This window comes from Salvelinus fontinalis, chromosome 40 (assembly GCF_029448725.1).
Source record: "Salvelinus fontinalis isolate EN_2023a chromosome 40, ASM2944872v1, whole genome shotgun sequence".
In the NCBI taxonomy this organism is placed as follows: Eukaryota; Metazoa; Chordata; class Actinopteri; order Salmoniformes; family Salmonidae; genus Salvelinus; species Salvelinus fontinalis.
The window spans coordinates 4,235,345-4,261,652 of NC_074704.1; the positions used below are offsets into that span (position 1 = coordinate 4,235,345).

General features: G+C 45.8%; 2 protein-coding genes across 2 annotated transcripts; both read left to right on the forward strand.

The window, feature by feature from the left end:
- Window positions 1-181: 181 nt before the first annotated feature.
- Window positions 182-2,343, forward strand: LOC129839937 (uncharacterized). The gene is made up of 3 exons (XM_055907662.1): window positions 182-1,157; window positions 1,552-1,640; window positions 2,149-2,343. The coding sequence occupies exons 1-3, from the start codon at window positions 530-532 to the stop codon at window positions 2,209-2,211; spliced, it is 780 nt and encodes a 259-aa protein (XP_055763637.1). The 5' UTR covers window positions 182-529; the 3' UTR covers window positions 2,212-2,343.
- A 184-nt stretch (window positions 2,344-2,527) lies between these two features.
- si:ch211-14k19.8 (uncharacterized) lies at window positions 2,528-26,088 on the forward strand. The gene is made up of 6 exons (XM_055906509.1): window positions 2,528-2,684; window positions 3,240-3,405; window positions 12,111-12,302; window positions 20,056-20,265; window positions 21,450-21,612; window positions 26,014-26,088. Exons 2-6 carry the CDS (start codon window positions 3,317-3,319, stop codon window positions 26,086-26,088), a joined length of 729 nt encoding a protein of 242 aa, XP_055762484.1. The 5' UTR covers window positions 2,528-2,684; window positions 3,240-3,316.
- The last annotated feature ends 220 nt before the right edge of the window (window positions 26,089-26,308 follow it).

The following is a 26,308-nucleotide window of genomic DNA, read 5'->3' on the forward strand; positions in this document are numbered from 1 at the left end:
CTCCTCCTCCTCTCCTCTCCTCCCTACCCTCCCCGACTCACCCCTCTCCTCCTCCTCCTCTCCTCTCCTCCCTGACTCACCCCTCTCCTCCTCCTCCTCTTCCTCTACTCTCCTCCCTAACCTCCCTGACTCACCCCTCTCCTCCTCCCCCTCTCCTCTCCTCCCTACTCTCCTTGACTCCTCTCTCTCCTCCTCTTCCTCTCCTCTCCTCCCTACCCGCCCTGACTCACCCCTCTCCTCCTCCTCCTCACCCCTCAGTCCTGACAGAGACAGAGACTACAACTGGACTACAAATCCCTTCATCTCCTCTCCATTCACCACAGCAGAGCTGCCTCTGGGCGATGTAGTCCAGACCACCACCTCCCCTCTGACCCCTGATCGACCTCTACTGGTTACCACGACAACCAGCACCACGACGACGGACAGTGAATCCCAATGGCCAGAGACGGACCCAGACACACCCCTGGTCTCACACACACACGCTACACACACTACACACGTCCTCCGAACACACACACCTTTGTTGGACATGTCACCTACACCTGTCTCACAGACACCTGTACTGTCCTCAACCGCGGTGTCCCCCCCCTCACCACCCAATCCTATCCAGGAACACACCACCACTGGGCCTGTCGTACAGACACCTGTACTGTCCTCAACCGCGGTGTCCCGCCCCTCACCACCCAATCCTATCCAGGAACACACCCCCACCGGGCCTGTCGTACAGACACCTGTACTGTCCTCAACCGCGGTGTCCCACCCCTCACCACCCAATCCTATCCAGGAACACACCACCACTGGGCCTGTCGTTTGGTCCACCCATCCTGACCATTCTGTTTCGACCCCGACCCCAACCGCTCTGACCTCTCCCAGGGGTCCGAACACAACTCCCCTCTACCCTGCCGTCACAACCAGTCCTGTGGTCACCACCGCGACACAACCATCACTGACCACAACACAACCAATCTCTTCCACGCAGTCATCCCCCAGGCTCAGGACCACCAGACCCCCACCCTGGCCCGCCCCTCAGCCCAGCCAGGGCAGCCCATCGGCGGGTACATCCTCTGTCCTGTCCCCTTCTCCTCTCCACTCCACCATCAGCTCCACACACAGACCCAGAGTCTACATCCTGCCTGACCGGCCTGCTGCCATCAAAGGTAGGAGACTGAGGGTGTGTTAACAGTGTGTGTGTGTGTGTATGTGTGTGTGTGTGTGTGTGTGTGTGTGTGTGTGTGTGTGTGTGTGTGTGTGTGTGTGTGTGTGTGTGTGTGTGTGTGTGTGTGTGTGTGTGTGTGTGTGTGTGTGTGTGTGTATTAACAGTGTGTGTGTGTGTGTATGCAGTGTGTGTGTGTGTATTAACAGTGTGCAGTCTGTGGTGTGTGTGGTGTGGTGTGTGTGTATATTAACAGTGTGCAGTCTGTGGTGTGTGTGGTGTGGTGTGTGTGTATATTAACAGTGTGCAGTCTGTGGTGTGTGTGGTGTGTGTGTGTGTGTATAGTAACAGTGTGCAGTCTGTGGTGTGTGTGTATATTAACAGTGTGTGTCTCCCAGAAGAGTCCATTGAGTTGCTGCTGCAGGTGATTCTGGAGGAGAGCAGCTCTGACCTCAACACCAGTCTAGAGGACGACACTGCAGCCTGGGTACACACACACACACACACACACACACACACACACACACACACACACACACACACACACACACACACACACACACACACACACACACACACACACACACACACACACACACTGTTAATATACACACACACACACACACACACACACACACACACACACACACACACACACACACACTGATAATATACACACACACACACACACACACACACACACACACACACACACACACACACACACACACACACACACACACACACACACACACACACACACACACACACACACACACACACACTGTTAACATATACACACACACACACTGCCTTATAGTATTTTATCCCAAGTGGATTTCCTGTATGTATATATATATGTACTATACTGCATTCAAAATCATTGGGGATTTAACACATCACAGTTTGACAGGTTCTTCCCATTGTGGTTCTCTGTGATGAACACCAGTCTGTAGTAGTGAATTGACGGTGTAATTCTTCCTCCCGTCCTGCAGGTGGCGCCCTACCTCCAGAGAGCGCCGGGGTTCCAGGACCTACAGGGGGTTTGGAGCAGGTGATTATTTACATTGACATGAATTGAGACTGTGTTTCTGATACACATTGATAATGAATTGAGACTGTGTTTCTGATACACATTGAAAATGAATTGAGACTGTGGTTCTGATACACATTGATAATGAATTGAGACTGTGGTTCTGATACACATTGATAATGAATTGAGACTGTGGTTCTGATACACATTGAAATGAATTGAGACTGTGGTTCTGATACACATTGAAATGAATTGAGACTATTACTATTACTACTATTATCCTCTAGTGGTCGAGCGGTGCAGAGTGTGATTAATATATTAAACTATCCTCTAGTGGTCGAGCTGTGCAGAGTGTGGTGGTGTTTAGGACCTCGGGAGCGTTGGCCTGGCTGGGCGTATCAGGAGCGGGGTCTCTGCTGGAACGCACCGGATTGGCCCAGGCTGTCAGGGAGGGGCGGAGCTTCAGAGGGTCAAAGGTTACGAACGTCACTGTGGGAGGTGAGTCAGGGGTCAGTGGGTTTGCCAGACTGTGCAAGGTTTTGCTTTAGCCCAGCACTAATACCTCTCAACCAATGAACTGCTCATCAAGGCTCGGTGTAATTGGGTTAGTGCTGGGCTGTAAACCAAGGCCTGCTCTGTGGGAGTTCTCCAGATCCTCAGAACTATTAAACTTCAACTATTAAACACTGTTAGCTTTCTGTTCAAAGCTTTCTGTTAATAAAGAATCTCTCTCTTCTTCTCTCCTCTTCCCCTCTCATTTTTCTCCTTCCCTCTCTTCTTCTCTCCTCCTCTCCCTCTCCATTCTCTCCTCCCCTCTTCTTCTCTCCTCCTCCCCCTCTTCTTCTCTCCTCCCCTCTCCCTCTCCTCCTCTCCCTCTCCATTCTCTCCTCCCCTCTTCTTCTCTCCCCTCTTCTTCTCTCCTCCTCTCCCTCTCCATTCTCTCCTCCCCTCTTCTTCTCTCCTTCCTTCTGTTCTTCTCTCCCTCCCTCTCTTCTCTCATCCTCTCTCCCTCTCTGTTCTCTCCTCCCCCTCTTCTCTCTCCTCCTCCCCCAGGTGTGCAGGAGGATGTGTGTTTATGGCTGTTCAAGTGCACTGCAGCAGGTTTTGAGTGTGTTTCCAGACCAGGTGACATGGCCGTCTGTTCCTCAGTCTGTCACTCTGACTACTGTCACAACCAGGGCATCTGTACCCACCACCCTCACCAACCACCGCTCTGCCAGTAAGAACACACACACATCACAAGACATGCTAATAAATGTATATATTGAAAGATAGTGTGTCTCCAGGTTCTCTCTCTCTCTCTCTCTCTCTCTCTCTCTCTCTCTCTCTCTCTCTCTCTCTCTCTCTCTCTCTCTCTCTCTCTCTCTCTCTCTCTCTCTCTCTCTCTCTCTCTCTCTCTCTCTCTCTCTCTCTCTCTCTCCAGGTGCTCTCTCTCTCTTCCTCTCTCCAGGTACTCTGTCTCTCTCTCTCTCTCTCTCCAGGTGCTCTGTCTATCTCTCTCTCTCTCTCTCCAGGTGCTCTGTCTCTCTCTCTCTCTCTCCAGGTGCTCTGTCTATCTCTCTCTCCAGGTGCTCTGTCTGTCTCTCTCTCCAGGTGCTCTGTCTCTCTCTCTCTCTCCAGGTGCTCTGTCTCTCTCTCTCTCTCTCTCTCCAGGTGCTCTGTCTCTCTCTCTCTCCAGGTGCTCTGTCTGTCTCTCTCTCCAGGTGCTCTCTCTCTCTCTCTCTCCAGGTGCTCTGTCTGTCTCTCTCTCCAGGTGCTCTCTCTCTCTCTCTCTCCAGGTGCTCTGTCTCTCTCTCTCTCTCCAGGTGCTCTGTCTCTCTCTCTCTCCAGGTGCTCTGTCTCTCTCTCTCTCTCTCCAGGTGCTCTCTCTCTCTCTCTCTCCAGGTGCTCTGTCTCTCTCTCTCTCTCCAGGTGCTCTGTCTCTCTCTCTCTCCAGGTGCTCTGTCTCTCTCTCTCTCTCTCCAGGTGCTCTCTCTCTCTCTCTCTCCAGGTGCTCTGTCTCTCTCTCTCTCCAGGTGTTCTGTCTCGCTCTCTCTCTCTACAGGTGCTCTGTCTCTCTCTCTCTCTCCAGGTGCTCTCTCTCTCTCTATCTCTCTCTCCAGGTGCTCTGTCTGTCTCTCTCTCCAGGTGCTCTGTCTCTCTCTCTCTCTCTCTCTCTCTCCAGGTGCTCTGTCTGTCTCTCCAGGTGCTCTGTCTCTCTCAATTCAATTCAATTCAATTCAAGGGGCTTTATTGGCATGGGAAACATGTGTTAACATTGCCAAAGCAAGTGAGGTAGATAATACACAAAAGTGAAATAAACAATACAAATGAACAGTAAACATTACACATACAGAAGTTTCAAAACAAGAAAGACATTACAAATGTCATATTATATATATACAGTGTTGTAACAATGTACAAATGGTTAAAGCACACAAGTTAAAATAAATAAGCATAAATATGGGTTGTATTTACAATGGTGTTTGTTCTTCACTGGTTGCCCTTTTCTTGTGGCAACAGGTCACAAATCTTGCTGCTGTGATGGCACACTGTGGAATTTCACCCAGTAGATATGGGAGTTTATCAAAATTGGATTTGTTTTCAAATTCTTTGTGGATCTGTGTAATCTGAGGGAAATATGTCTCTCTAATATGGTCATACATTGGGCAGGAGGTTAGGAAGTGCAGTTCAGTTTCCACCTCATTTTGTGGGCAGTGAGCACATAGCCTGTCTTCTCTTGAGAGCCATGTCTGCCTACGGCGGCCTTTCTCAATAGCAAGGCTATGCTCACTGAGTCTGTACATAGTCAAAGCTTTCCTTAAGTTTGGGTCAGTCACAGTGGTCAGGTATTCTGCCACTGTGTACTCTCTGTTTAGGGCCAAATAGCATTCTAGTTTGCTCTGTTTTTTTGTTAATTCTTTCCAATGTGTCAAGTAATTATCTTTTTGTTTTCTCATGATTTGGTTGGGTCTAATTGTGCTGTTGTCCTGGGGCTCTGTGGGGTGTGTTTGTGTTTGTGAACAGAGCCCTAGGACCAGCTTGCTTAGGGGACTCTTCTCCAGGTTCATCTCTCTGTAGGTGATGGCTTTGTTATGGAAGGTTTGGGAATCGCTTCCTTTTAGGTGGTTGTAGAATTTAACGGCTCTTTTCTGGATTTTGATAATTAGTGGGTATCGGCCTAATTCTGCTCTGCATGCATTATTTGGTGTTCTACGTTGTACACGGAGGATATTTTTGCAGAATTCTGCATGCAGAGTCTCAATTTGGTGTTTGTCCCATTTTGTGAAATCTTGGTTGGTGAGCGGACCCCAGACCTCACAACCATAAAGGGCAATGGGCTCTATGACTGATTCAAGTATTTTTAGCCAGATCCTAATTGGTATGTTGAAATTTATGTTCCTTTTGATGGCATAGAATGCCCTTCTTGCCTTGTCTCTCAGATCGTTCACAGCTCTGTGGAAGCTACCTGTGGTGCTGATGTTTAGGCCGAGGTATGTATAGTTTTTTGTGTGCTCTAGGGCAACGGTGTCTAGATGGAATTTGTGGTCCTGGCGACTGGACCTTTTTTGGAACACCATTATTTTGGTCTTACTGAGATTTACTGTCAGGGCCCAGGTCTGACAGAATCTGTGCAGAAGATCTAGGTGCTGTTGTAGGCCCTCCTTGGTTGGTGACAGAAGCACCAGATCATCAGCAAACAGTAGACATTTGACTTCGGATTCTAGTAGGGTGAGACCGGGTGCTGCAGACTGTTCTAGTGCCCGCGCCAATTCGTTGATATATATGTTGAAGAGGGTGGGGCTTAAGCTGCATCCCTGTCTCACCCCACGACCCTGTGAGAAGAAATGTGTGTGTTTTTTGCCAATTTTAACTGTTGTTTGTGTACATGGATTTTATAATGTCGTATGTTTTACCCCCAACACCACTTTCCATCAATTTGTATAGCAGACCCTCATGCCAAATTGAGTCGAAGGCTTTTTTGAAATCAACAAAGCATGAGAAGACTTTGCCTTTGTTTTGGTTTGTTTGGTTGTCAATTAGGGTGTGTAGGGTGAATACATGGTCTGTTGTACGGTAATTTGGTAAAAAGCCAATTTGACATTTGCTCAGTACATTGTTCTCATTGAGGAAATGTACGAGTCTGCTGTTAATGATAATGCAGAGTATTTTCCCAAGGTTACTGTTGACGCATATTCCACGGTAGTTATTGGGGTCAAATTTGTCTCCACTTTTGTGGATTGGGGTGATCAGTCCTTGGTTCCAAATATTGGGGAAGATGCCAGAGCTAAGGACGATGTTAAAGAGTTTTAATATAGCCAATTGGAATTTGTTGTCTGTATATTTGATCATTTCATTAAGGATACCATCAACACCACAAGCCTTTTTGGGTTGGAGGGTTTTTATTTTGTCCTGTAACTCATTCAAGGTAATTGGAGAATCCAGTGGGTTCTGGTAGTCTTTAATAGTTGATTCTAGGATTTGTATTTGATCATGTATATGTTTTTGTTCTTTATTCTTTGTTATGGAGCCAAAAAGATTGGAGAAGTGGTTTACCCATACATCTCCATTTTGGATAGATAATTCTTCGTGTTGTTGTTTGTTTAGTGTTTTCCAATTTTCCCAGAATTGGTTAGAGTCTATGGATTCTTCAATTACATTGAGCTGATTTCTGACGTGCTGTTCCTTCTTTTTCCGTAGTGTATTTCTGTATTGTTTTAGTGATTCACCATAGTGAAGGCGTAGACTCAGGTTTCCCGGGTCTCTATGTTTTTGGTTGGACAGGTTTCTCAATTTCTTTCTTAGATTTTTGCATTCTTTATCAAACCATTTGTCATTGTTGTTCATTTTCTTCGGTTTTCTATTTGAGATTTTTAGATTTGATAGGGAAGCTGAGAGGTCAAATATACTGTTAAGATTTTCTACTGCCAAGTTTACACCTTCACTATTGCAGTGGAACGTTTTACCCAGGAAGTTGTCTAAAAGGGATTGAATTTGCTGTTGCCTAATTGTTTTTTGGTAGGTTTCCAAACTGCATTCCTTCCATCTATAGCATTTCTTAATGTTACTCAGTTCCTTTGGCTTTGATGCCTCATGATTGAGTATTGCTCTGTTCAAGTAGACTGTGATTTTGCTGTGGTCTGATAGGGGTGTCAGTGGGCTGACTGTGAACGCTCTGAGAGACTCTGGGTTGAGGTCAGTGATAAAGTAGTCTACAGTGCTACTGCCAAGAGATGAGCTATAGGTGTACCTACCATAGGAGTCCCCTCGAAGCCTACCATTGACTATGTACATACCCAGCGTGCGACAGAGCTGCAGGAGTTGTGACCCGTTGTTGTTGGTTATGTTGTCATAGTTGTGCCTAGGTGGGCATATGGGGGAGGGAATGCTGTCAACTCCAGGTAGGTGTTTGTCCCCCTGTGTGCTGAGGGTGTCAGGTTCCTGTCCAGTTCTGGCATTTAGGTCGCCACAGACTAATACATGTCCCTGGGCCTGGAAATGATTGATTTCCCCCTCCAGGATGGAGAAGCTGTCTTCATTAAAGTATGGGGATTCTAGTGGGGGGATATAGGTAGCACACAGGAGGACATTTTTCTCTGTTAAGATAATTTCCTTTTGAATTTCAAGCCAAATGTAAAATGTTCCTGTTTTGATTAATTTAATGGAGTGAGTTAGGTCTGCTCTATACCAAATTAGCATTCCCCCTGAGTCCCTTCCCTGTTTCACACCTGGTAGTTTGGTGGATGGGACTACCAGCTCTCTGTAACCTAGAGGGCAACCAGTGGGTCCGTCTCCTCTATACCATGTTTCTTGCAGGATGACAATGTCTGCATTACCGATTTCTTTGGTGAAGTCCGGGTTCCTGCTCTTTAGGCCAAAGGCAGATGACCTCAGACCTTGGATATTCCAGGATGATATAGTGAAGGCTTTTTGTTCCATAAAGTGTCCAATGTTGTTGGTCGGGGTTTGGCCTCAGGCAAGTAAGTGTGAGCAGAGCCTGCTGAGCATCTGGTACATGCCGTTGGCTTGGGCGAGTGTAAGAGTGGGGGTTGGGCCTGTTTGCCCGCTCACTACCTGGGCGTATGTGTGACTTCCATGTTGATGCCCTCTTTGCGGGGGTGGGGTGCATGGGGTGGGCAGGAGTGGCATGGGTCTGATCTGAGGGGGCCTAAATTGGGTGTGGGCATGGTTGATGTGGGGGGGGTGTGTAGGTCTAGGGGGGGGTCCTGGAGGTCTTGGAGGGTGTCTCGCTGGTCTGGGTGGGGTGTCTATTGATCTGTTGCTCCTGTGTGAAGTGTTGGGGCTTCGTTTGAGAGCGATGTCCTTTAGAGTCCGGGCAAAGGTGGGCACTGCTGCCTTATAGAGGTGGACCTGGTCATAGAGGCTGTTCAAGTCCAGGGTGGAGTGGTGGGCCAGAAAAACATTTGGTTTTGAGGCACAGTCACGGGAAATGCTTGCGTTTACCCGCTGTATTGTAGCAGGGTGGAAGTCTTTTCGTGGTAGCAGGGTGGAGATAACCACTTGTGCGTTGGGGAAAGTAGAAGAAGCTTTTTCAATCACTCCCTTCAGTGCTGTGGCCACCCTTTCCTGCTGTGCTCTCAGGTCGTTTGTGCCTGTGTGTATTATTATGTGGCTAGGTGAGCCTAGTTTGTCCTCAGACAGAAGGTCTAGGGCGCACTGGGTGTTTGGACACCAGAGTTTAGACACACTGTGTTTGGGAAAAAGTTTTTTTTCTTCTATATATTTCCCATTTGAGTCCATAAGGAGAAAAATCTGTGTCTTGTGTTTGTCCTCAGTGGGTGTGGGGGGGTTGTCAGGAGGGCTATCGGGGTGGCTGACAGGGGGGGTGCTCAGAGGGGGTGAGAGCTGCTGGGCTTGGGGTTTTTCTTTTGTCTGTTCTGCTGTGATGTCGACTCTATGGTCAGGGTCTGGTGTGGACTGTTCTGCTGTGGTGTCGAGACTTTTGTCGGGTGCTGAGGTGGGCTGTTCTGCTGGCGTCTCTGTGGGGATGGCCACCTCCCTAGTGGGTTGTTCTCTGTCACATGCCATCCCCCTCAACCTCTCCTCCAGCAGTCTGATCCTCTCCTCCATCCCCCTCTCCCTCTCCTCCAGCAGTCTGATCCTCTCCTCTAGTGCTTTGTTCTGCTCCTGCTTCTGCTCTTTCTCCTGTTGAAGTTGTCTCACCACTGTACAGAGTGCAGATATGTCTCTCTCCACCTCCAGCTCTCCTGGTCTGGTTAAGGGGTTGTTGTGCTGGACTGTTGTATGGGTCTGTGCTGACTGGAGTGTAATCACCTGCTGTTCCAGCTCCACCTGCCTTACCTCCAGCTGGGTAAATGTATCCTTCATTTCAATGAGGGAGGAGTGCTCTGTACTGGGAGGTTGACTGTTTGCTGAGGGTTGCTCGTCTGTGGGGTTATATGGTGAGGAGGTCTGGTCTGACCCACTTGGGGTGGGGGTATCTTTATCAAGGGAGAGCTTCTCCTGCTGGGCTAGTTCTTTGATTAGATGAAAGTCCAGCTGAAACTGTTTGGGGTTGCCCTGTACCATTACTGTTCCAGACTTATATAGATTTATATTAGCTGACTCCTCGTCCTCGTTGTCAAGTATCCTGAGTTTCCACCCCTCGTTAACCCCCCCTCTCTTAACAGAGGGGTAGTGTGCTAATATAGCACTGTGGCATGCCAGGGGATGGTTTGTGTAGAAGATAAGGTTGCTGATGTTCCCATTTTTGTAATAGTCAGCAAAAAGTGTCTCTTGATTTTCCATAAGGAGCTTCATTTTGTGATCTTTTCTTGCCTTATCATTCTTAACACTCACAGGGTAATGTATTTTAATTACCTCTGAACAGCGGGAGGCAGCTTCTAAGGCCTCTCCATTTGGTTGGGGTAGACTATTCGACTCTCCTGCCATTGTTGGGCTAATGTGCTTTGACACCTCTCACTTGACACGTCAGTGCTAGTTGAAGCTGTATCAAGCTTGGAAGAATTATGTTACCATTCAGGCCTTATAAAGTAATGTCATGTATTTTTCTTCTTGGCTTTTGGAAATAGAATATAGTTTCAGACTAAACATTACTCACTCAGTTCCAGGTTGGGTGGTGTTTTCAGGTTTCTGTTGTTTTCCAGAGAATATGCTGTAAAGAATTATAAACCTTGGTTGTTGTGAACTTTTCAGGTGATTCCGTAATTCCGTCCAAAATCAGGTTGTAGGTTTTGAGTTTTGATTTGAAGTGAAGGTTATGTAGTAGAGGGTAGCATCCTGTATGTGTTCCTGACAAAAAATCCAAGTTTATCTAACTCTAAACCTATCTTTTTTAAAGAAAATGCTGAAAAATGCAGGAGCTCATCTGATCGTGACCTCTCTCTGTTCCTTCTCTCTCTCTCCAGGTGCTCTGTCTATCTCTCTCTCCAGGTGCTCTGTCTGTCTCTCTCTCCAGGTGCTCTGTCTCTCTCTCTCTCTCCAGGTGCTCTGTCTCTCTCTCTCTCTCTCTCTCTCTCCAGGTGCTCTGTCTGTCTCTCTCTCCAGGTGCTCTGTCTCTCTCTCTCTCTCCAGGTGCTCTGTCTCTCTCTCTCTCTCCAGGTGCTCTGTCTCTCTCTCTCTCTCTCTCTCTCTCCAGGTGCTCTGTCTGTCTCTCTCTCCAGGTGCTCTGTCTCTCTCTCTCTCTCCAGGTGCTCTGTCTCTCTCTCTCTCTCTCCAGGTGCTCTGTCTCTCTCTCTCTCTCTCCAGGTGCTCTGTCTCTCTCTCTCTCCAGGTGCTCTGTCTCTCTCTCTCTCTCTCTAGGTGCTCTGTCTCTCTCTCTCTCTCTCTAGGTGCTCTGTCTCTCTCTCTCTCTCTCCAGGTGCTCTGTCTCTCTCTCTCTCCAGGTGCTCTGTCTCTCTCTCTCTCCAGGTGCTCTGTCTGTCTCTCTCTCCAGGTGCTCTGTCTCTCTCTCTCTCTCTCTCTCTCCAGGTGCTCTGTCTCTCTCTCTCTCTCCAGGTGCTCTGTCTCTCTCTCTCTCTCCAGGTGCTCTGTCTCTCTCTCTCTCTCTCCAGGTGCTCTGTCTCTCTCTCTCTCTCCAGGTGCTCTGTCTCTCTCTCTCTCTCCAGGTGCTCTGTCTCTCTCTCTCTCTCTCCAGGTGCTCTGTCTCTCTCTCTCTCTCCAGGTGCTCTGTCTCTCTCTCTCTCTCTCCAGGTGCTCTCTCTCTCTCTCTCTTCAGGTGCTCTCTCTCTCTCTCCAGGTGCTCTGTCTCTCTCTCTCTCCAGGTGCTCTGTCTCTCTCTCTCTCTCTCCAGGTGCTCTCTCTCTCTCTCTCTCCAGGTGCTCTCTCTCTCTCTCTCTCTACAGGTGCTCTGTCTCTGTCTCTCTCTCTAGGTGCTCTGTCTCTCTCTCTCTCTCTCCAGGTGCTCTGTCTCTCTCTCTCTCCAGGTGCTCTGTCTCTCTCTCTCTCTCTCCAGGTGCTCTCTCTCTCTCTCTCTTCAGGTGCTCTCTCTCTCTCTCCAGGTGCTCTGTCTCTCTCTCTCTCCAGGTGCTCTCTCTCTCTCTCTCTCTCTCTCTCTCCAGGTGCTCTGTCTCTCTCTCTCTCTCCAGGTGCTCTGTCTCTCTCTCTCTCTCTCCAGGTGCTCTCTCTCTCTCTCTCTCCAGGTGCTCTCTCTCTCTCTCTCTCCAGGTGCTCTCTCTCTCTCTCTCTCTACAGGTGCTCTGTCTCTGTCTCTCTCTCTAGGTGCTCTGTCTCGCTCTCTCTCTAGGTGCTCTGTCTCTCTCTCTCTCTCTCTAGGTGCTCTGTCTCTCTCTCTCTCTCTCTAGGTGCTCTGTCTCTCTCTCTCTCTCTCTAGGTGCTCTGTCTCTCTCTCTCTCTCTCTAGGTGCTCTGTCTCTCTCTCTCTCTAGGTGCTCTGTCTCTCTCTCTCTCTCTCCAGGTGCTCTGTCTGTCTCTCTCTCCAGGTGTTCTGTCTCTCTCTCTCCAGGTGCCCTGTGGGGGATAATTTCTGGTTCATGGGTCGTCGTTGTGACATGAGGATGACGCAGCAGCGGCTGGTGGGGGCGTGTCTTGGTGTGCTGGTTGCCATAGTTACACTGATTGGCGCCGTGGCCTGGCTGGCGGTGCGACGATACAGAGCCATGCTGATAAAGACTAGAGTAGACCAGACACGCAGCAGGTACACAAACCACACACACACACACACACACACACACACACACACACACACCTCACACCTCACACATACACACACACAGTGTGTCTAACTATTGTATAAACCCATCTCTGTTCTGGTACTGAACCGGTTCCTATTGTATTACATTATAAACCCATCTCTGTTCTGGTACTGAACCGGTTCCTATTGTATTACATTATAAACCCATCTCTGTTCTGGTACTGAACCGGTTCCTATTGTATTACATTATAAACCCATCTCTGTTCTGGTGTTGAACTGGTTCCTATTGTATTACATTATAAACCCATCTCTGTTCTGGTACTGAACCGGTTCCTATTGTATTACATTATAAACCCATCTCTGTTCTGGTACTGAACCGGTTCCTATTGTATTACATTATAAACCCATCTCTGTTCTGGTACTGAACTGGTTCCTATTGTATTACATTATAAACCCATCTCTGTTCTGGTACTGAACTGGTTCCTATTGTATTACATTATAAACCCGTCTCTGTTCTGGTACTGAACTGGTTCCTATTGTATTACATTATAAACCCGTCTCTGTTCTGGTACTGAACTGGTTCCTATTGTATTACATTATAAACCCGTCTCTGTTCTGGTACTGAACTGGTTCCTATTGTATTACATTATAAACCCGTCTCTGTTCTGGTACTGAACTGGTTCCTATTGTATTACATTATAAACCCGTCTCTGTTCTGGTACTGAACTGGTTCCTATTGTATTACATTATAAACCCGTCTCTGTTCTGGTACTGAACTGGTTCCTATTGTATTACATTATAAACCCGTCTCTGTTCTGGTACTGAACTGGTTCCTATTGTATTACATTATAAACCCGTCTCTGTTCTGGTACTGAACCGGTTCCTATTGTATTACATTATAAACCCATCTCTGTTCTGGTACTGAACCGGTTCCTATTGTATTACATTATAAACCCGTCTCTGTTCTGGTACTGAACCGGTTCCTATTGTATTACATTATAAACCCGTCTCTGTTCTGGTACTGAACTGGTTCCTATTGTATTACATTATAAACCCATCTCTGTTCTGGTACTGACCTGGTTCCTATTGTATTACATTATAAACCCATCTCTGTTCTGGTACTGAACCGGTTCCTATTGTATTACATTATAAACCCATCTCTGTTCTGGTACTGAACCGGTTCCTATTGTATTACATTATAAACCCATCTCTGTTCTGGTACTGAACCGGTTCCTATTGTATTACATTATAAACCCATCTCTGTTCTGGTACTGAACCGGTTCCTATTGTATTACATTATAAACCCATCTCTGTTCTGGTACTGAACCGGTTCCTATTGTATTACATTATAAACCCATCTCTGTTCTGGTACTGAACTGGTTCCTATTGTATTACATTATAAACCCATCTCTGTTCTGGTACTGAACTGGTTCCTATTGTATTACATTATAAACCCGTCTCTGTTCTGGTACTGAACTGGTTCCTATTGTATTACATTATAAACCCGTCTCTGTTCTGGTGTTGAACTGGTTCCTATTGTATTACATTATAAACCCGTCTCTGTTCTGGTACTGAACCGGTTCCTATTGTATTACATTATAAACCCGTCTCTGTTCTGGTACTGAACCGGTTCCTATTGTATTACATTATAAACCCGTCTCTGTTCTGGTACTGAACCGGTTCCTATTGTATTACATTATAAACCCATCTCTGTTCTGGTACTGAACCGGTTCCTATTGTATTACATTATAAACCCATCTCTGTTCTGGTACTGAACTGGTTCCTATTGTATTACATTATAAACCCATCTCTGTTCTGGTACTGAACTGGTTCCTATTGTATTACATTATAAACCCATCTCTGTTCTGGTGTTGAACTGGTTCCTATTGTATTACATTATAAACCCATCTCTGTTCTGGTACTGAACTGGTTCCTATTGTATTACATTATAAACCCATCTCTGTTCTGGTACTGAACTGGTTCCTATTGTATTACATTATAAACCCATCTCTGTTCTGGTACTGAACTGGTTCCTATTGTATTACATTATAAACCCATCTCTGTTCTGGTACTGAACCGGTTCCTATTGTATTACATTATAAACCCATCTCTGTTCTGGTACTGAACTGGTTCCTATTGTATTACATTATAAACCCATCTCTGTTCTGGTACTGAACCGGTTCCTATTGTATTACATTATAAACCCGTCTCTGTTCTGGTACTGAACTGGTTCCTATTGTATTACATTATAAACCCGTCTCTGTTCTGGTACTGAACCGGTTCCTATTGTATTACATTATAAACCCGTCTCTGTTCTGGTACTGAACCGGTTCCTATTGTATTACATTATAAACCCGTCTCTGTTCTGGTACTGAACCGGTTCCTATTGTATTACATTATAAACCCGTCTCTGTTCTGGTACTGAACCGGTTCCTATTGTATTACATTATAAACCCGTCTCTGTTCTGGTACTGAACCGGTTCCTATTGTATTACATTATAAACCCGTCTCTGTTCTGGTACTGAACTGGTTCCTATTGTATTACATTATAAACCCGTCTCTGTTCTGGTACTGAACCGGTTCCTATTGTATTACATTATAAACCCGTCTCTGTTCTGGTACTGAACCGGTTCCTATTGTATTACATTATAAACCCGTCTCTGTTCTGGTACTGAACCGGTTCCTATTGTATTACATTATAAACCCGTCTCTGTTCTGGTACTGAACCGGTTCCTATTGTATTACATTATAAACCCATCTCTGTTCTGGTACTGAACCGGTTCCTATTGTATTACATTATAAACCCGTCTCTGTTCTGGTACTGAACCGGTTCCTATTGTATTACATTATAAACCCGTCTCTGTTCTTGTACTGAACCGGTTCCTATTGTATTACATTATAAACCCATCTCTGTTCTGGTACTGAACCGGTTCCTATTGTATTACATTATAAACCCGTCTCTGTTTTGGTACTGAACCGGTTCCTATTGTATTACATTATAAACCCGTCTCTGTTCTGGTACTGAACTGGTTCCTATTGTATTACATTATAAACCCATCTCTGTTCTGGTGCTGAACCGGTTCCTATTGTATTACATTATAAACCCATCTCTGTTCTGGTACTGAACTGGTTCCTATTGTATTACATTATAAACCCGTCTCTGTTCTGGTACTGAACTGGTTCCTATTGTATTACATTATAAACCCATCTCTGTTCTGGTGTTGAACTGGTTCCTATTGTATTACATTATAAACCCATCTCTGTTCTGGTACTGAACTGGTTCCTATTGTATTACATTATAAACCCGTCTCTGTTCTGGTACTGAACTGGTTCCTATTGTATTACATTATAAACCCATCTCTGTTCTGGTGTTGAACTGGTTCCTATTGTATTACATTATAAACCCATCTCTGTTCTGGTACTGAACTGGTTCCTATTGTATTACATTATAAACCCATCTCTGTTCTGGTGTTGAACTGGTTCCTATTGTATTACATTATAAACCCATCTCTGTTCTGGTACTGAACCGGTTCCTATTGTATTACATTATAAACCCATCTCTGTTCTGGTACTGAACTGGTTCCTATTGTATTACATTATAAACCCATCTCTGTTCTGGTACTGAACTGGTTCCTATTGTATTACATTATAAACCCATCTCTGTTCTGGTACTGAACTGGTTCCTATTGTATTACATTATAAACCCGTCTCTGTTCTGGTACTGAACCGGTTCCTATTGTATTACATTATAAACCCATCTCTGTTCTGGTACTGAACCGGTTCCTATTGTATTACATTATAAACCCATCTCTGTTCTGGTACTATTGTATTACATTATAAACCCATCTCTGTTCTGGTACTGAACTGGTTCCTATTGTATTACATTATAAACCCATCTCTGTTCTGGTACTGAACTGGTTCCTATTGTATTACATTATAAACCCATCTCTGTTCTGGTACTGAACTGGTTCCTATTGTATTACATTATAAACCCATCTCTGTTCTGGTACTGAACTGGTTCCTATTGTATTACATTATAAACCCGTCTCTGTTCTGGTACTGAACCGGTTCCTATTGTATTACATTATAAACCCATCTCTGTTCTGGTACTGAACCGGTTCCTATTGTATTACATTATAAACCCATCTCTGTTCTGGTACTGAACCGGTTCCTATTGTATTACATTATAAACCCATCTCTGTTCTGGTACTGAACTGGTTCCTATTGTATTACATTATAAACCCGTCTCTGTTCTGGTACTGAACTGGTTCCTATTGTATTACATTATAAACCCGTCTCTGTTCTGGTACTGAACTGGTTCCTATTGTATTACATTATAAACCCGTCTCTGTTCTGGTACTGAACCGGTTCCTATTGTATTACATTATAAACCCGTCTCTGTTCTGGTACTGAACCGGTTCCTATTGTATTACATTATAAACCCATCTCTGTTCTGGTACTGAACTGGTTCCTATTGTATTACATTATAAACCCGTCTCTGTTCTGGTACTGAACTGGTTCCTATTGTATTACATTATAAACCCATCTCTGTTCTGGTACTGAACTGGTTCCTATTGTATTACATTATAAACCCATCTCTGTTCTGGTACTAAACCGGTTCCTATTGTATTACATTATAAACCCATCTCTGTTCTGGTACTGAACTGGTTCCTATTGTATTACATTATAAACCCATCTCTGTTCTGGTACTGAACTGGTTCCTATTGTATTACATTATAAACCCATCTCTGTTCTGGTACTGAACTGGTTCCTATTGTATTACATTATAAACCCATCTCTGTTCTGGTACTGAACCGGTTCCTATTGTATTACATTATAAACCCATCTCTGTTCTGGTACTGAACCGGTTCCTATTGTATTACATTATAAACCCATCTCTGTTCTGGTACTGAACCGGTTCCTATTGTATTACATTATAAACCCATCTCTGTTCTGGTACTGAACTGGTTCCTATTGTATTACATTATAAACCCATCTCTGTTCTGGTACTGAACCGGTTCCTATTGTATTACATTATAAACCCATCTCTGTTCTGGTACTGAACCGGTTCCTATTGTATTACATTATAAACCCATCTCTGTTCTGGTACTGAACTGGTTCCTATTGTATTACATTATAAACCCGTCTCTGTTCTGGTACTGAACCGGTTCCTATTGTATTACATTATAAACCCATCTCTGTTCTGGTACTGAACTGGTTCCTATTGTATTACATTATAAACCCATCTCTGTTCTGGTACTGAACTGGTTCCTATTGTATTACATTATAAACCCATCTCTGTTCTGGTGTTGAACTGGTTCCTATTGTATTACATTATAAACCCATCTCTGTTCTGGTACTGAACTGGTTCCTATTGTATTACATTATAAACCCATCTCTGTTCTGGTGTTGAACTGGTTCCTATTGTATTACATTATAAACCCATCTCTGTTCTGGTACTGAACTGGTTCCTATTGTATTACATTATAAACCCGTCTCTGTTCTGGTACTGAACCGGTTCCTATTGTATTACATTATAAACCCGTCTCTGTTCTGGTACTGAACCGGTTCCTATTGTATTACATTATAAACCCATCTCTGTTCTGGTACTGAACCGGTTCCTATTGTATTACATTATAAACCCATCTCTGTTCTGGTACTGAACTGGTTCCTATTGTATTACATTATAAACCCATCTCTGTTCTGGTACTGAACCGGTTCCTATTGTATTACATTATAAACCCATCTCTGTTCTGGTACTGAACTGGTTCCTATTGTATTACATTATAAACCCATCTCTGTTCTGGTACTGAACCGGTTCCTATTGTATTACATTATAAACCCATCTCTGTTCTGGTACTGAACCGGTTCCTATTGTATTACATTATAAACCCATCTCTGTTCTGGTACTGAACCGGTTCCTATTGTATTACATTATAAACCCATCTCTGTTCTGGTACTGAACTGGTTCCTATTGTATTACATTATAAACCCGTCTCTGTTCTGGTACTGAACCGGTTCCTATTGTATTACATTATAAACCCATCTCTGTTCTGGTACCGAACTGGTTCCTATTGTATTACATTATAAACCCATCTCTGTTCTGGTACTGAACCGGTTCCTATTGTATTACATTATAAACCCATCTCTGTTCTGGTACTGAACCGGTTCCTATTGTATTACATTATAAACCCATCTCTGTTCTGGTACTGAACCGGTTCCTATTGTATTACATTATAAACCCATCTCTGTTCTGGTACTGAACCGGTTCCTATTGTATTACATTATAAACCCATCTCTGTTCTGGTACTGAACCGGTTCCTATTGTATTACATTATAAACCCGTCTCTGTTCTGGTACTGAACTGGTTCCTATTGTATTACATTATAAACCCGTCTCTGTTCTGGTACTGAACTGGTTCCTATTGTATTACATTATAAACCCGTCTCTGTTCTGGTACTGAACTGGTTCCTATTGTATTACATTATAAACCCGTCTCTGTTCTGGTACTGAACTGGTTCCTATTGTATTACATTATAAACCCGTCTCTGTTCTGGTACTGAACTGGTTCCTATTGTATTACATTATAAACCCGTCTCTGTTCTGGTACTGAACTGGTTCCTATTGTATTACATTATAAACCCATCTCTGTTCTGGTACTGAACCGGTTCCTATTGTATTACATTATAAACCCATCTCTGTTCTGGTACTGAACTGGTTCCTATTGTATTACATTATAAACCCATCTCTGTTCTGGTACTGAACTGGTTCCTATTGTATTACATTATAAACCCGTCTCTGTTCTGGTACTGAACTGGTTCCTATTGTATTACATTATAAACCCGTCTCTGTTCTGGTACTGAACCGGTTCCTATTGTATTACATTATAAACCCATCTCTGTTCCGGTACTGAACCGGTTCCTATTGTATTACATTATAAACCCATCTCTGTTCTGGTACTGAACTGGTTCCTATTGTATTACATTATAAACCCATCTCTGTTCCGGTACTGAACCGGTTCCTATTGTATTACATTATAAACCCATCTCTGTTCTGGTACTGAACTGGTTCCTATTGTATTACATTATAAACCCATCTCTGTTCTGGTACTGAACTGGTTCCTATTGTATTACATTATAAACCCGTCTCTGTTCTGGTACTGAACTGGTTCCTATTGTATTACATTATAAACCCATCTCTGTTCTGGTACTGAACCGGTTCCTATTGTATTACATTATAAACCCGTCTCTGTTCTGGTACTGAACCGGTTCCTATTGTATTACATTATAAACCCATCTCTGTTCTGGTACTGAACTGGTTCCTATTGTATTACATTATAAACCCATCTCTGTTCTGGTCGGTACTGTCTCTCTCTATGATCCACTACCAGGTTATAAAGTTACCACAGAAACAACTCTACTGACACTCCCTGTTTCCTGGCATCGCACTTCCCTTCCTGTCCAACCTGACTTCCTGTTTCTGGTGTGAAAACAAGGGCGTCTCCATTCCGACAGAGAGATGTGTGTTTCTGTTTGTCATAGATATTACAGGTCAATAAACCTGGTGTGTGTGTGTTTGTGTCTATGTCTGTGTCTGTGTGTGTGTGTCTGCGGTGTGTGTGTGTGTGTGTGTGTGTGTGTGTGTGTGTGTGTGTGTGTGTGTGTGTGTGTGTGTGTGTGTGTGTGTGTGTGTGTGTGTGTGTGTGTGTGTGTGTGTGTGTGTGTGTGTGTGTGTGTGTGTGTGTGTGTGTGTGTAGTTACCGTAGGTTCAACCACTTTGACGAGCTGTCAGGCCGTTTCTGGTCCATCGGTGGATCTGCCGACTCGTTGGATAACCCCGTCTTCTCCCGCTCCGACGAGATGCTCCACCGGAGGGCGCTCGACCGCACCTGCTGTTACCACGACGACACGCTGTCCCTGGCCTCCACCTGCCCTAGCAACGGAACACACCTCAACACCGTCTACAAGTTGGTGACACACACACACTGGGAATACACACACAGAGAGAATACACACAGAGAGAATACACACAGAGATAATACACACACAGAGAGAATACACACAGAGAGAATACACACAGAGAGAGAATACACACAGAGAGAGAATACACACAGAGAGAATACACACACAGAGAGAATACACACAGAGAGAGAATACACACAGAGAGAATACACACACAGAGAGAATACACACAGAGAGAGAATACACACAGAGAGAGAATACACACAGAGAGAATACACACACAGAGATAATACACACAGAGAGAGAATACACACAGAGAGAATACACACACAGAGAGAGAGAATACACACAGAGAGAATACACACAGAGATAATACACACACAGAGAGAATACACACAGAGAGAGAACACACAGAGAGAGAGAGAGAATACACACAGAGATAATACACACACAGAGAGAGAATACACACAGAGAGAGAATACACACAGAGAGAGAGAACACACAGAGAGAATACACACAGAGAGAATACACACACAGAGAGAGAGAACACACAGAGAGAATACACACAGAGAGAGAATACACACAGAGAGAATACACACAGAGAGAGAATACACACAGAGAGAATACACACACAGAGAGAGAGAACACACAGAGATAATACACACACAGAGAGAATACACACAGAGAGAATACACACACAGAGAGAGAATACACACAGAGAGAGAATACACACAGAGAGAATACACACAGAGAGAGAATACACACAGAGAGAGAATACACACAGAGAGAATACACACAGAGAGAGAATACACACAGAGAGAATACACACATAGAGAGAATACACACAGAGAGAATACACACAGAGAGAGAGAATACACACAGAGAGAGAATACACACACAGAGAGAATACACACAGAGAGAGAATACACACAGAGAGAGAATACACACAGAGAGAATACACACAGAGAGAGAATACACACAGAGAGAATACACACATAGAGAGAATACACACAGAGAGAATACACACACACAGAGAGAATACACACAGAGAGAGAATACACACAGAGAGAATACACACAGAGAGAGAATACACACAGAGAGAGAGAATACACACATACTGTAACACAGGTGTATGAGAGAGAACTATAGTAAAACGTTGTCACGGTTCCCCCTCCCCCTCCCCCTCCAGCTCCCAGTACGGCTGGGCGGTCAGCGAGGTCAGCCTGGCGGAGTGTGTGTTGGATTCTGGGAAAGCCAGCGACCTGTCAGTGTGCAGCTGGCCCAGAGAACCCATCCAGTGGACGCCCTTCCCCCTGCTGCAGCAACTATCCTCCACACACACAACCACCCCGGTAACTACAGATTACACCCTTCCCCCTGCTGCAGCAACTATCCTCCACACACAGAACCACCCCGGTAACTACAGATTACACCCTTCCCCCTGCTGCAGCAACTATCCTCCACACACAGAACCACCCCGGTAACTACAGATTACACCCTTCCCCCTGCTGCAGCAACTATCCTCCTCCACACACAGAACCACCCCGGTAACTACAGATTACAACCTTCCCCCTGCTGCAGCAACTATCCTCCACACACAGAACCACCCCGGTAACTACAGATTACACCCTTCCCCCTGCTGCAGCAACTATCCTCCTCCACACACAGAACCACCCCGGTAACTACAGATTACAACCTTCCCCCTGCTGCAGCAACTATCCTCCACACACAGAACCACCCCGGTAACTACAGATTACACCCTTCCCCCTGCTGCAGCAACTATCCTCCACACACAGAACCACCCCGGTAACTACAGATTACACCCTTCCCCCTGCTGCAGCAACTATCCTCCACACACAGAACCACCCCGGTAACTACAGATTACAACCTTCCCCCTGCTACAGCAACTATCCTCCTCCACACACAGAACCACCCCGGTAACTACAGATTACACCCTTCCCCCTGCTGCAGCAACTATCCTCCACACACAGAACCACCCCGGTAACTACAGATTACACCCTTCCCCCTGCTGCAGCAACTATCCTCCTCCACACACAGAACCACCCCGGTAACTACAGATTACACCCTTCCCCCTGCTGCAGCAACTATCCTCCTCCACACACAGAACCACCCCGGTAACTACAGATTACAACCTTCCCCCTGCTGCAGCAACTATCCTCCACACACAGAACCACCCCGGTAACTACAGATTACACCCTTCCCCCTGCTGCAGCAACTATCCTCCTCCACACACAGAACCACCCCGGTAACTACAGATTACAACCTTCCCCCTGCTGCAGCAACTATCCTCCACACACAGAACCACCCCGGTAACTACAGATTACACCCTTCCCCCTGCTGCAGCAACTATCCTCCACACACAGAACCACCCCGGTAACTACAGATTACAACCTTCCCCCTGCTGCAGCAACTATCCTCCACACACAGAACCACCCCGGTAACTACAGATTACACCCTTCCCCCTGCTGCAGCAACTATCCTCCACACACAGAACCACCCCGGTAACTACAGATTACAACCTTCCCCCTGCTGCAGCAACTATCCTCCACACACAGAACCACCCCGGTAACTACAGATTACAACCTTCCCCCTGCTGCAGCAACTATCCTCCACACACAGAACCACCATGGTAACTACAGATTACAACCTTCCCCCTGCTGCAGCAACTATCCTCCACACACAGAACCACCCCGGTAACTACAGATTACAACCTTCCCCCTGCTGCAGCAACTATCCTCCACACACAGAACCACCCCGGTAACTACAGATTACACCCTTCCCCCTGCTGCAGCAACTATCCTCCTCCACACACAGAACCACCCCGGTAACTACAGATTACAACCTTCCCCCTGCTGCAGCAACTATCCTCCACACACAGAACCACCCCGGTAACTACAGATTACAACCTTCCCCCTGCTGCAGCAACTATCCTCCTCCACACACAGGACCACCCCGGTAACTACAGATTACAACCTTCCCCCTGCTGCAGCAACTATCCTCCACACACAGAACCACCCCGGTAACTACAGATTACACCCTTCCCCCTGCTGCAGCAACTATCCTCCACACACAGAACCACCCCGGTAACTACAGATTACAACCTTCCCCCTGCTGCAGCAACTATCCTCCACACACAGAACCACCCCGGTAACTACAGATTACACCCTTCCCCCTGCTGCAGCAACTATCCTCCTCCACACACAGAACCACCCCGGTAACTACAGATTACAACCTTCCCCCTGCTGCAGCAACTATCCTCCTCCACACACAGAACCACCCCGGTAACTACAGATTACACCCTTCCCCCTGCTGCAGCAACTATCCTCCACACACAGAACCACCCCGGTAACTACAGATTACAACCTTCCCCCTGCTGCAGCAACTATCCTCCTCCACACACAGGACCACCCCGGTAACTACAGATTACAACCTTCCCCCTGCTGCAGCAACTATCCTCCACACACAGAACCACCCCGGTAACTACAGATTACACCCTTCCCCCTGCTGCAGCAACTATCCTCCACACACAGAACCACCCCGGTAACTACAGATTACAACCTTCCCCCTGCTGCAGCAACTATCCTCCACACACAGAACCACCCCGGTAACTACAGATTACACCCTTCCCCCTGCTGCAGCAACTATCCTCCTCCACACACAGAACCACCCCGGTAACTACAGATTACAACCTTCCCCCTGCTGCAGCAACTATCCTCCACACACAGAACCACCCCGGTAACTACAGATTACACCCTTCCCCCTGCTGCAGCAACTATCCTCCACACACAGAACCACCCCGGTAACTACAGATTACAACCTTCCCCCTGCTGCAGCAACTATCCTCCTCCACACACAGAACCACCCCGGTAACTACAGATTACACCCTTCCCCCTGCTGCAGCAACTATCCTCCACACACAGAACCACCATGGTAACTACAGATTACACCCTTCCCCCTGCTGCAGCAACTATCCTCCACACACAGAACCACCCCGGTAACTACAGATTACACCCTTCCCCCTGCTGCAGCAACTATCCTCCACACACAGAACCACCCCGGTACCTACAGATTACAACCTATTAGGAGGAGGTAACTACAGATTACAACCTATTAGGAGGGAGCTACCTACAGATTACAACCTATTAGGAGGGAGGTAACTACAGATTACAACCTATTAGGAGGGAGCTACCTACAGATTACAACCTTCACCCTGCTGCAGCAACTATCCTCCACACACAGAACCACCACGGTACCTACAGATTACAACCTATTAGGAGGAGGTAACTACAGATTACAACCTATTAGGAGGGAGGTAACTACAGATTACAACCTATTAGGAGGGAGGTAACTACAGATTACAACCTATTAGGAGGGAGCTACCTACAGATTACAACCTATTAGGAGGGAGGTAACTACAGATTACAACCTATTAGGAGGGAGCTAACTACAGATTACAACCTATTAGGAGGGAGCTACCTACAGATTACAACCTATTAGGAGGGAGCTACCTACAGATTACAACCTATTAGGAGGGAGCTACCTACAGATTACAACATATTAGGAGGGAGGTAACTACAGATTACAACCTATTAGGAGGGAGGTAACTACAGATTACAACATATTAGGAGGGAGGTAACTACAGATTACAACCTATTAGGAGGGAGGTAACTACAGATTACAACCTATTAGGAGGGAGGTAACTACAGATTACAACCTATTAGGAGGGAGCTACCTACAGATTACAACCTATTAGGAGGGAGGTAACTACAGATTACAACCTATTAGGGCTGGAGGGAGGTACCTAGAGATTACAACCTATTAAGGCTGGAGGGAGAGAGGGAGGTACCTAGAGATTACAACCTATTAGGGCTGGAGGGAGGTACCTAGAGATTACAACCTATTAGGGCTGGAGGGAGAGAGGGAGGTACCTAGAGATTACAACCTATTAGGGCTGGAGGGAGGTACCTAGAGATTACAACCTATTAAGGCTGGAGGGAGAGAGGGAGGTACCTAGAGATTACAACCTATTAGGGCTAGAGGGAGAGAGGGAGGTACCTAGAGATTACAACCTATTAGGGCTGGAGGGAGAGAGGGAGGTACCTAGAAATTACAACCTATTAGGGCTGGAGGGAGAGAGGGAGGTACCTAGAGATTACAACCTATTAGGGCTGTTGGGAGAGAGGGAGGTACCTAGAGATTACAACCTATTAGGGCTGGAGGGAGAGAGGGAGGTACCTAGAGATTACAACCTATTAGGGCTGGAGGGAGAGAGGGAGGTACCTAGAGATTACAACCTATTAGGGCTGGAGGGAGAGAGGGAGGTACCTAGAGATTACAACCTATTAGGGCTGGAGGGAGGTACCTAGAGATTACAACCTATTAGGGCTGGAGGGAGAGAGGGAGGTACCTAGAGATTACAACCTATTAGGGCTAGAGGGAGGTACCTAGAGATTACAACCTATTAGGGCTGGAGGGAGAGAAGGAGTTTCCATAGAGATTACAACCTATTAGGGCTGGAGGGAGGTACCTAGAGATTACAACCTATTAGGGCTGGAGGGAGAGATAGAGAGGGAGAAGAGACAGACAGACAGAAAGAGACAGAGGAAGATGGTGATCTGTTGTTTGTCTGTTTGTCCAGGGGAGGGCGCTGTGTCCTCGGTCCTACTGACAGATAGAGAGAGAGAGGGGAAGAGGTAGAGAGATGGTGATCTGTTGTTTGTCTGTTTGTCCAGGGGAGGGCGCTGCGTCCTCGATCCTACTGTGAAGGCATGGAACTGGTGGAACTGGAGAAGAGCTGGACGGCCTAGCAACCACTGAACCATTTATTGGAGTCAGTCGTGAGGAGAGGTTGAACAACTGAGCACTGAATAAACAGATTCACTGAGTCAATGGGATAAACTGATTCACTGAGTCAATGGGATTACTGAATCACTGAATAAACTGTATCGCTGATTCACTGAATCATTGAGTCAATGGGATAACTGAATCACTGAATAAACTGTATCACTGATTCACTGAGTCAATGGG

What these genes read in the sequence shown, in the direction of transcription:
- LOC129839937 (XM_055907662.1), top strand. Translation starts at nt 530, where the DNA reads ATGTCACCTACACCTGTCTCACAGACACCTGTACTGTCCTCAACCGCG. An exon ending in CCGGCCTGCTGCCATCAAAG is followed by an intron (nt 1,158 to 1,551) that starts GTAGGAGACTGA and finishes TGTGTCTCCCAG; the next exon opens with AAGAGTCCATTGAGTTGCTG. An exon ending in AGGACGACACTGCAGCCTGG is followed by an intron (nt 1,641 to 2,148) that starts GTACACACACAC and finishes CCCGTCCTGCAG; the next exon opens with GTGGCGCCCTACCTCCAGAG.
- si:ch211-14k19.8 (XM_055906509.1), top strand. Translation starts at nt 3,317, where the DNA reads ATGGCCGTCTGTTCCTCAGTCTGTCACTCTGACTACTGTCACAACCAG. An exon ending in CACCAACCACCGCTCTGCCA is followed by an intron (nt 3,406 to 12,110) that starts GTAAGAACACAC and finishes CTCTCTCTCCAG; the next exon opens with GTGCCCTGTGGGGGATAATT. An exon ending in CCACACACACAACCACCCCG is followed by an intron (nt 21,613 to 26,013) that starts GTAACTACAGAT and finishes CTGTTTGTCCAG; the next exon opens with GGGAGGGCGCTGCGTCCTCG.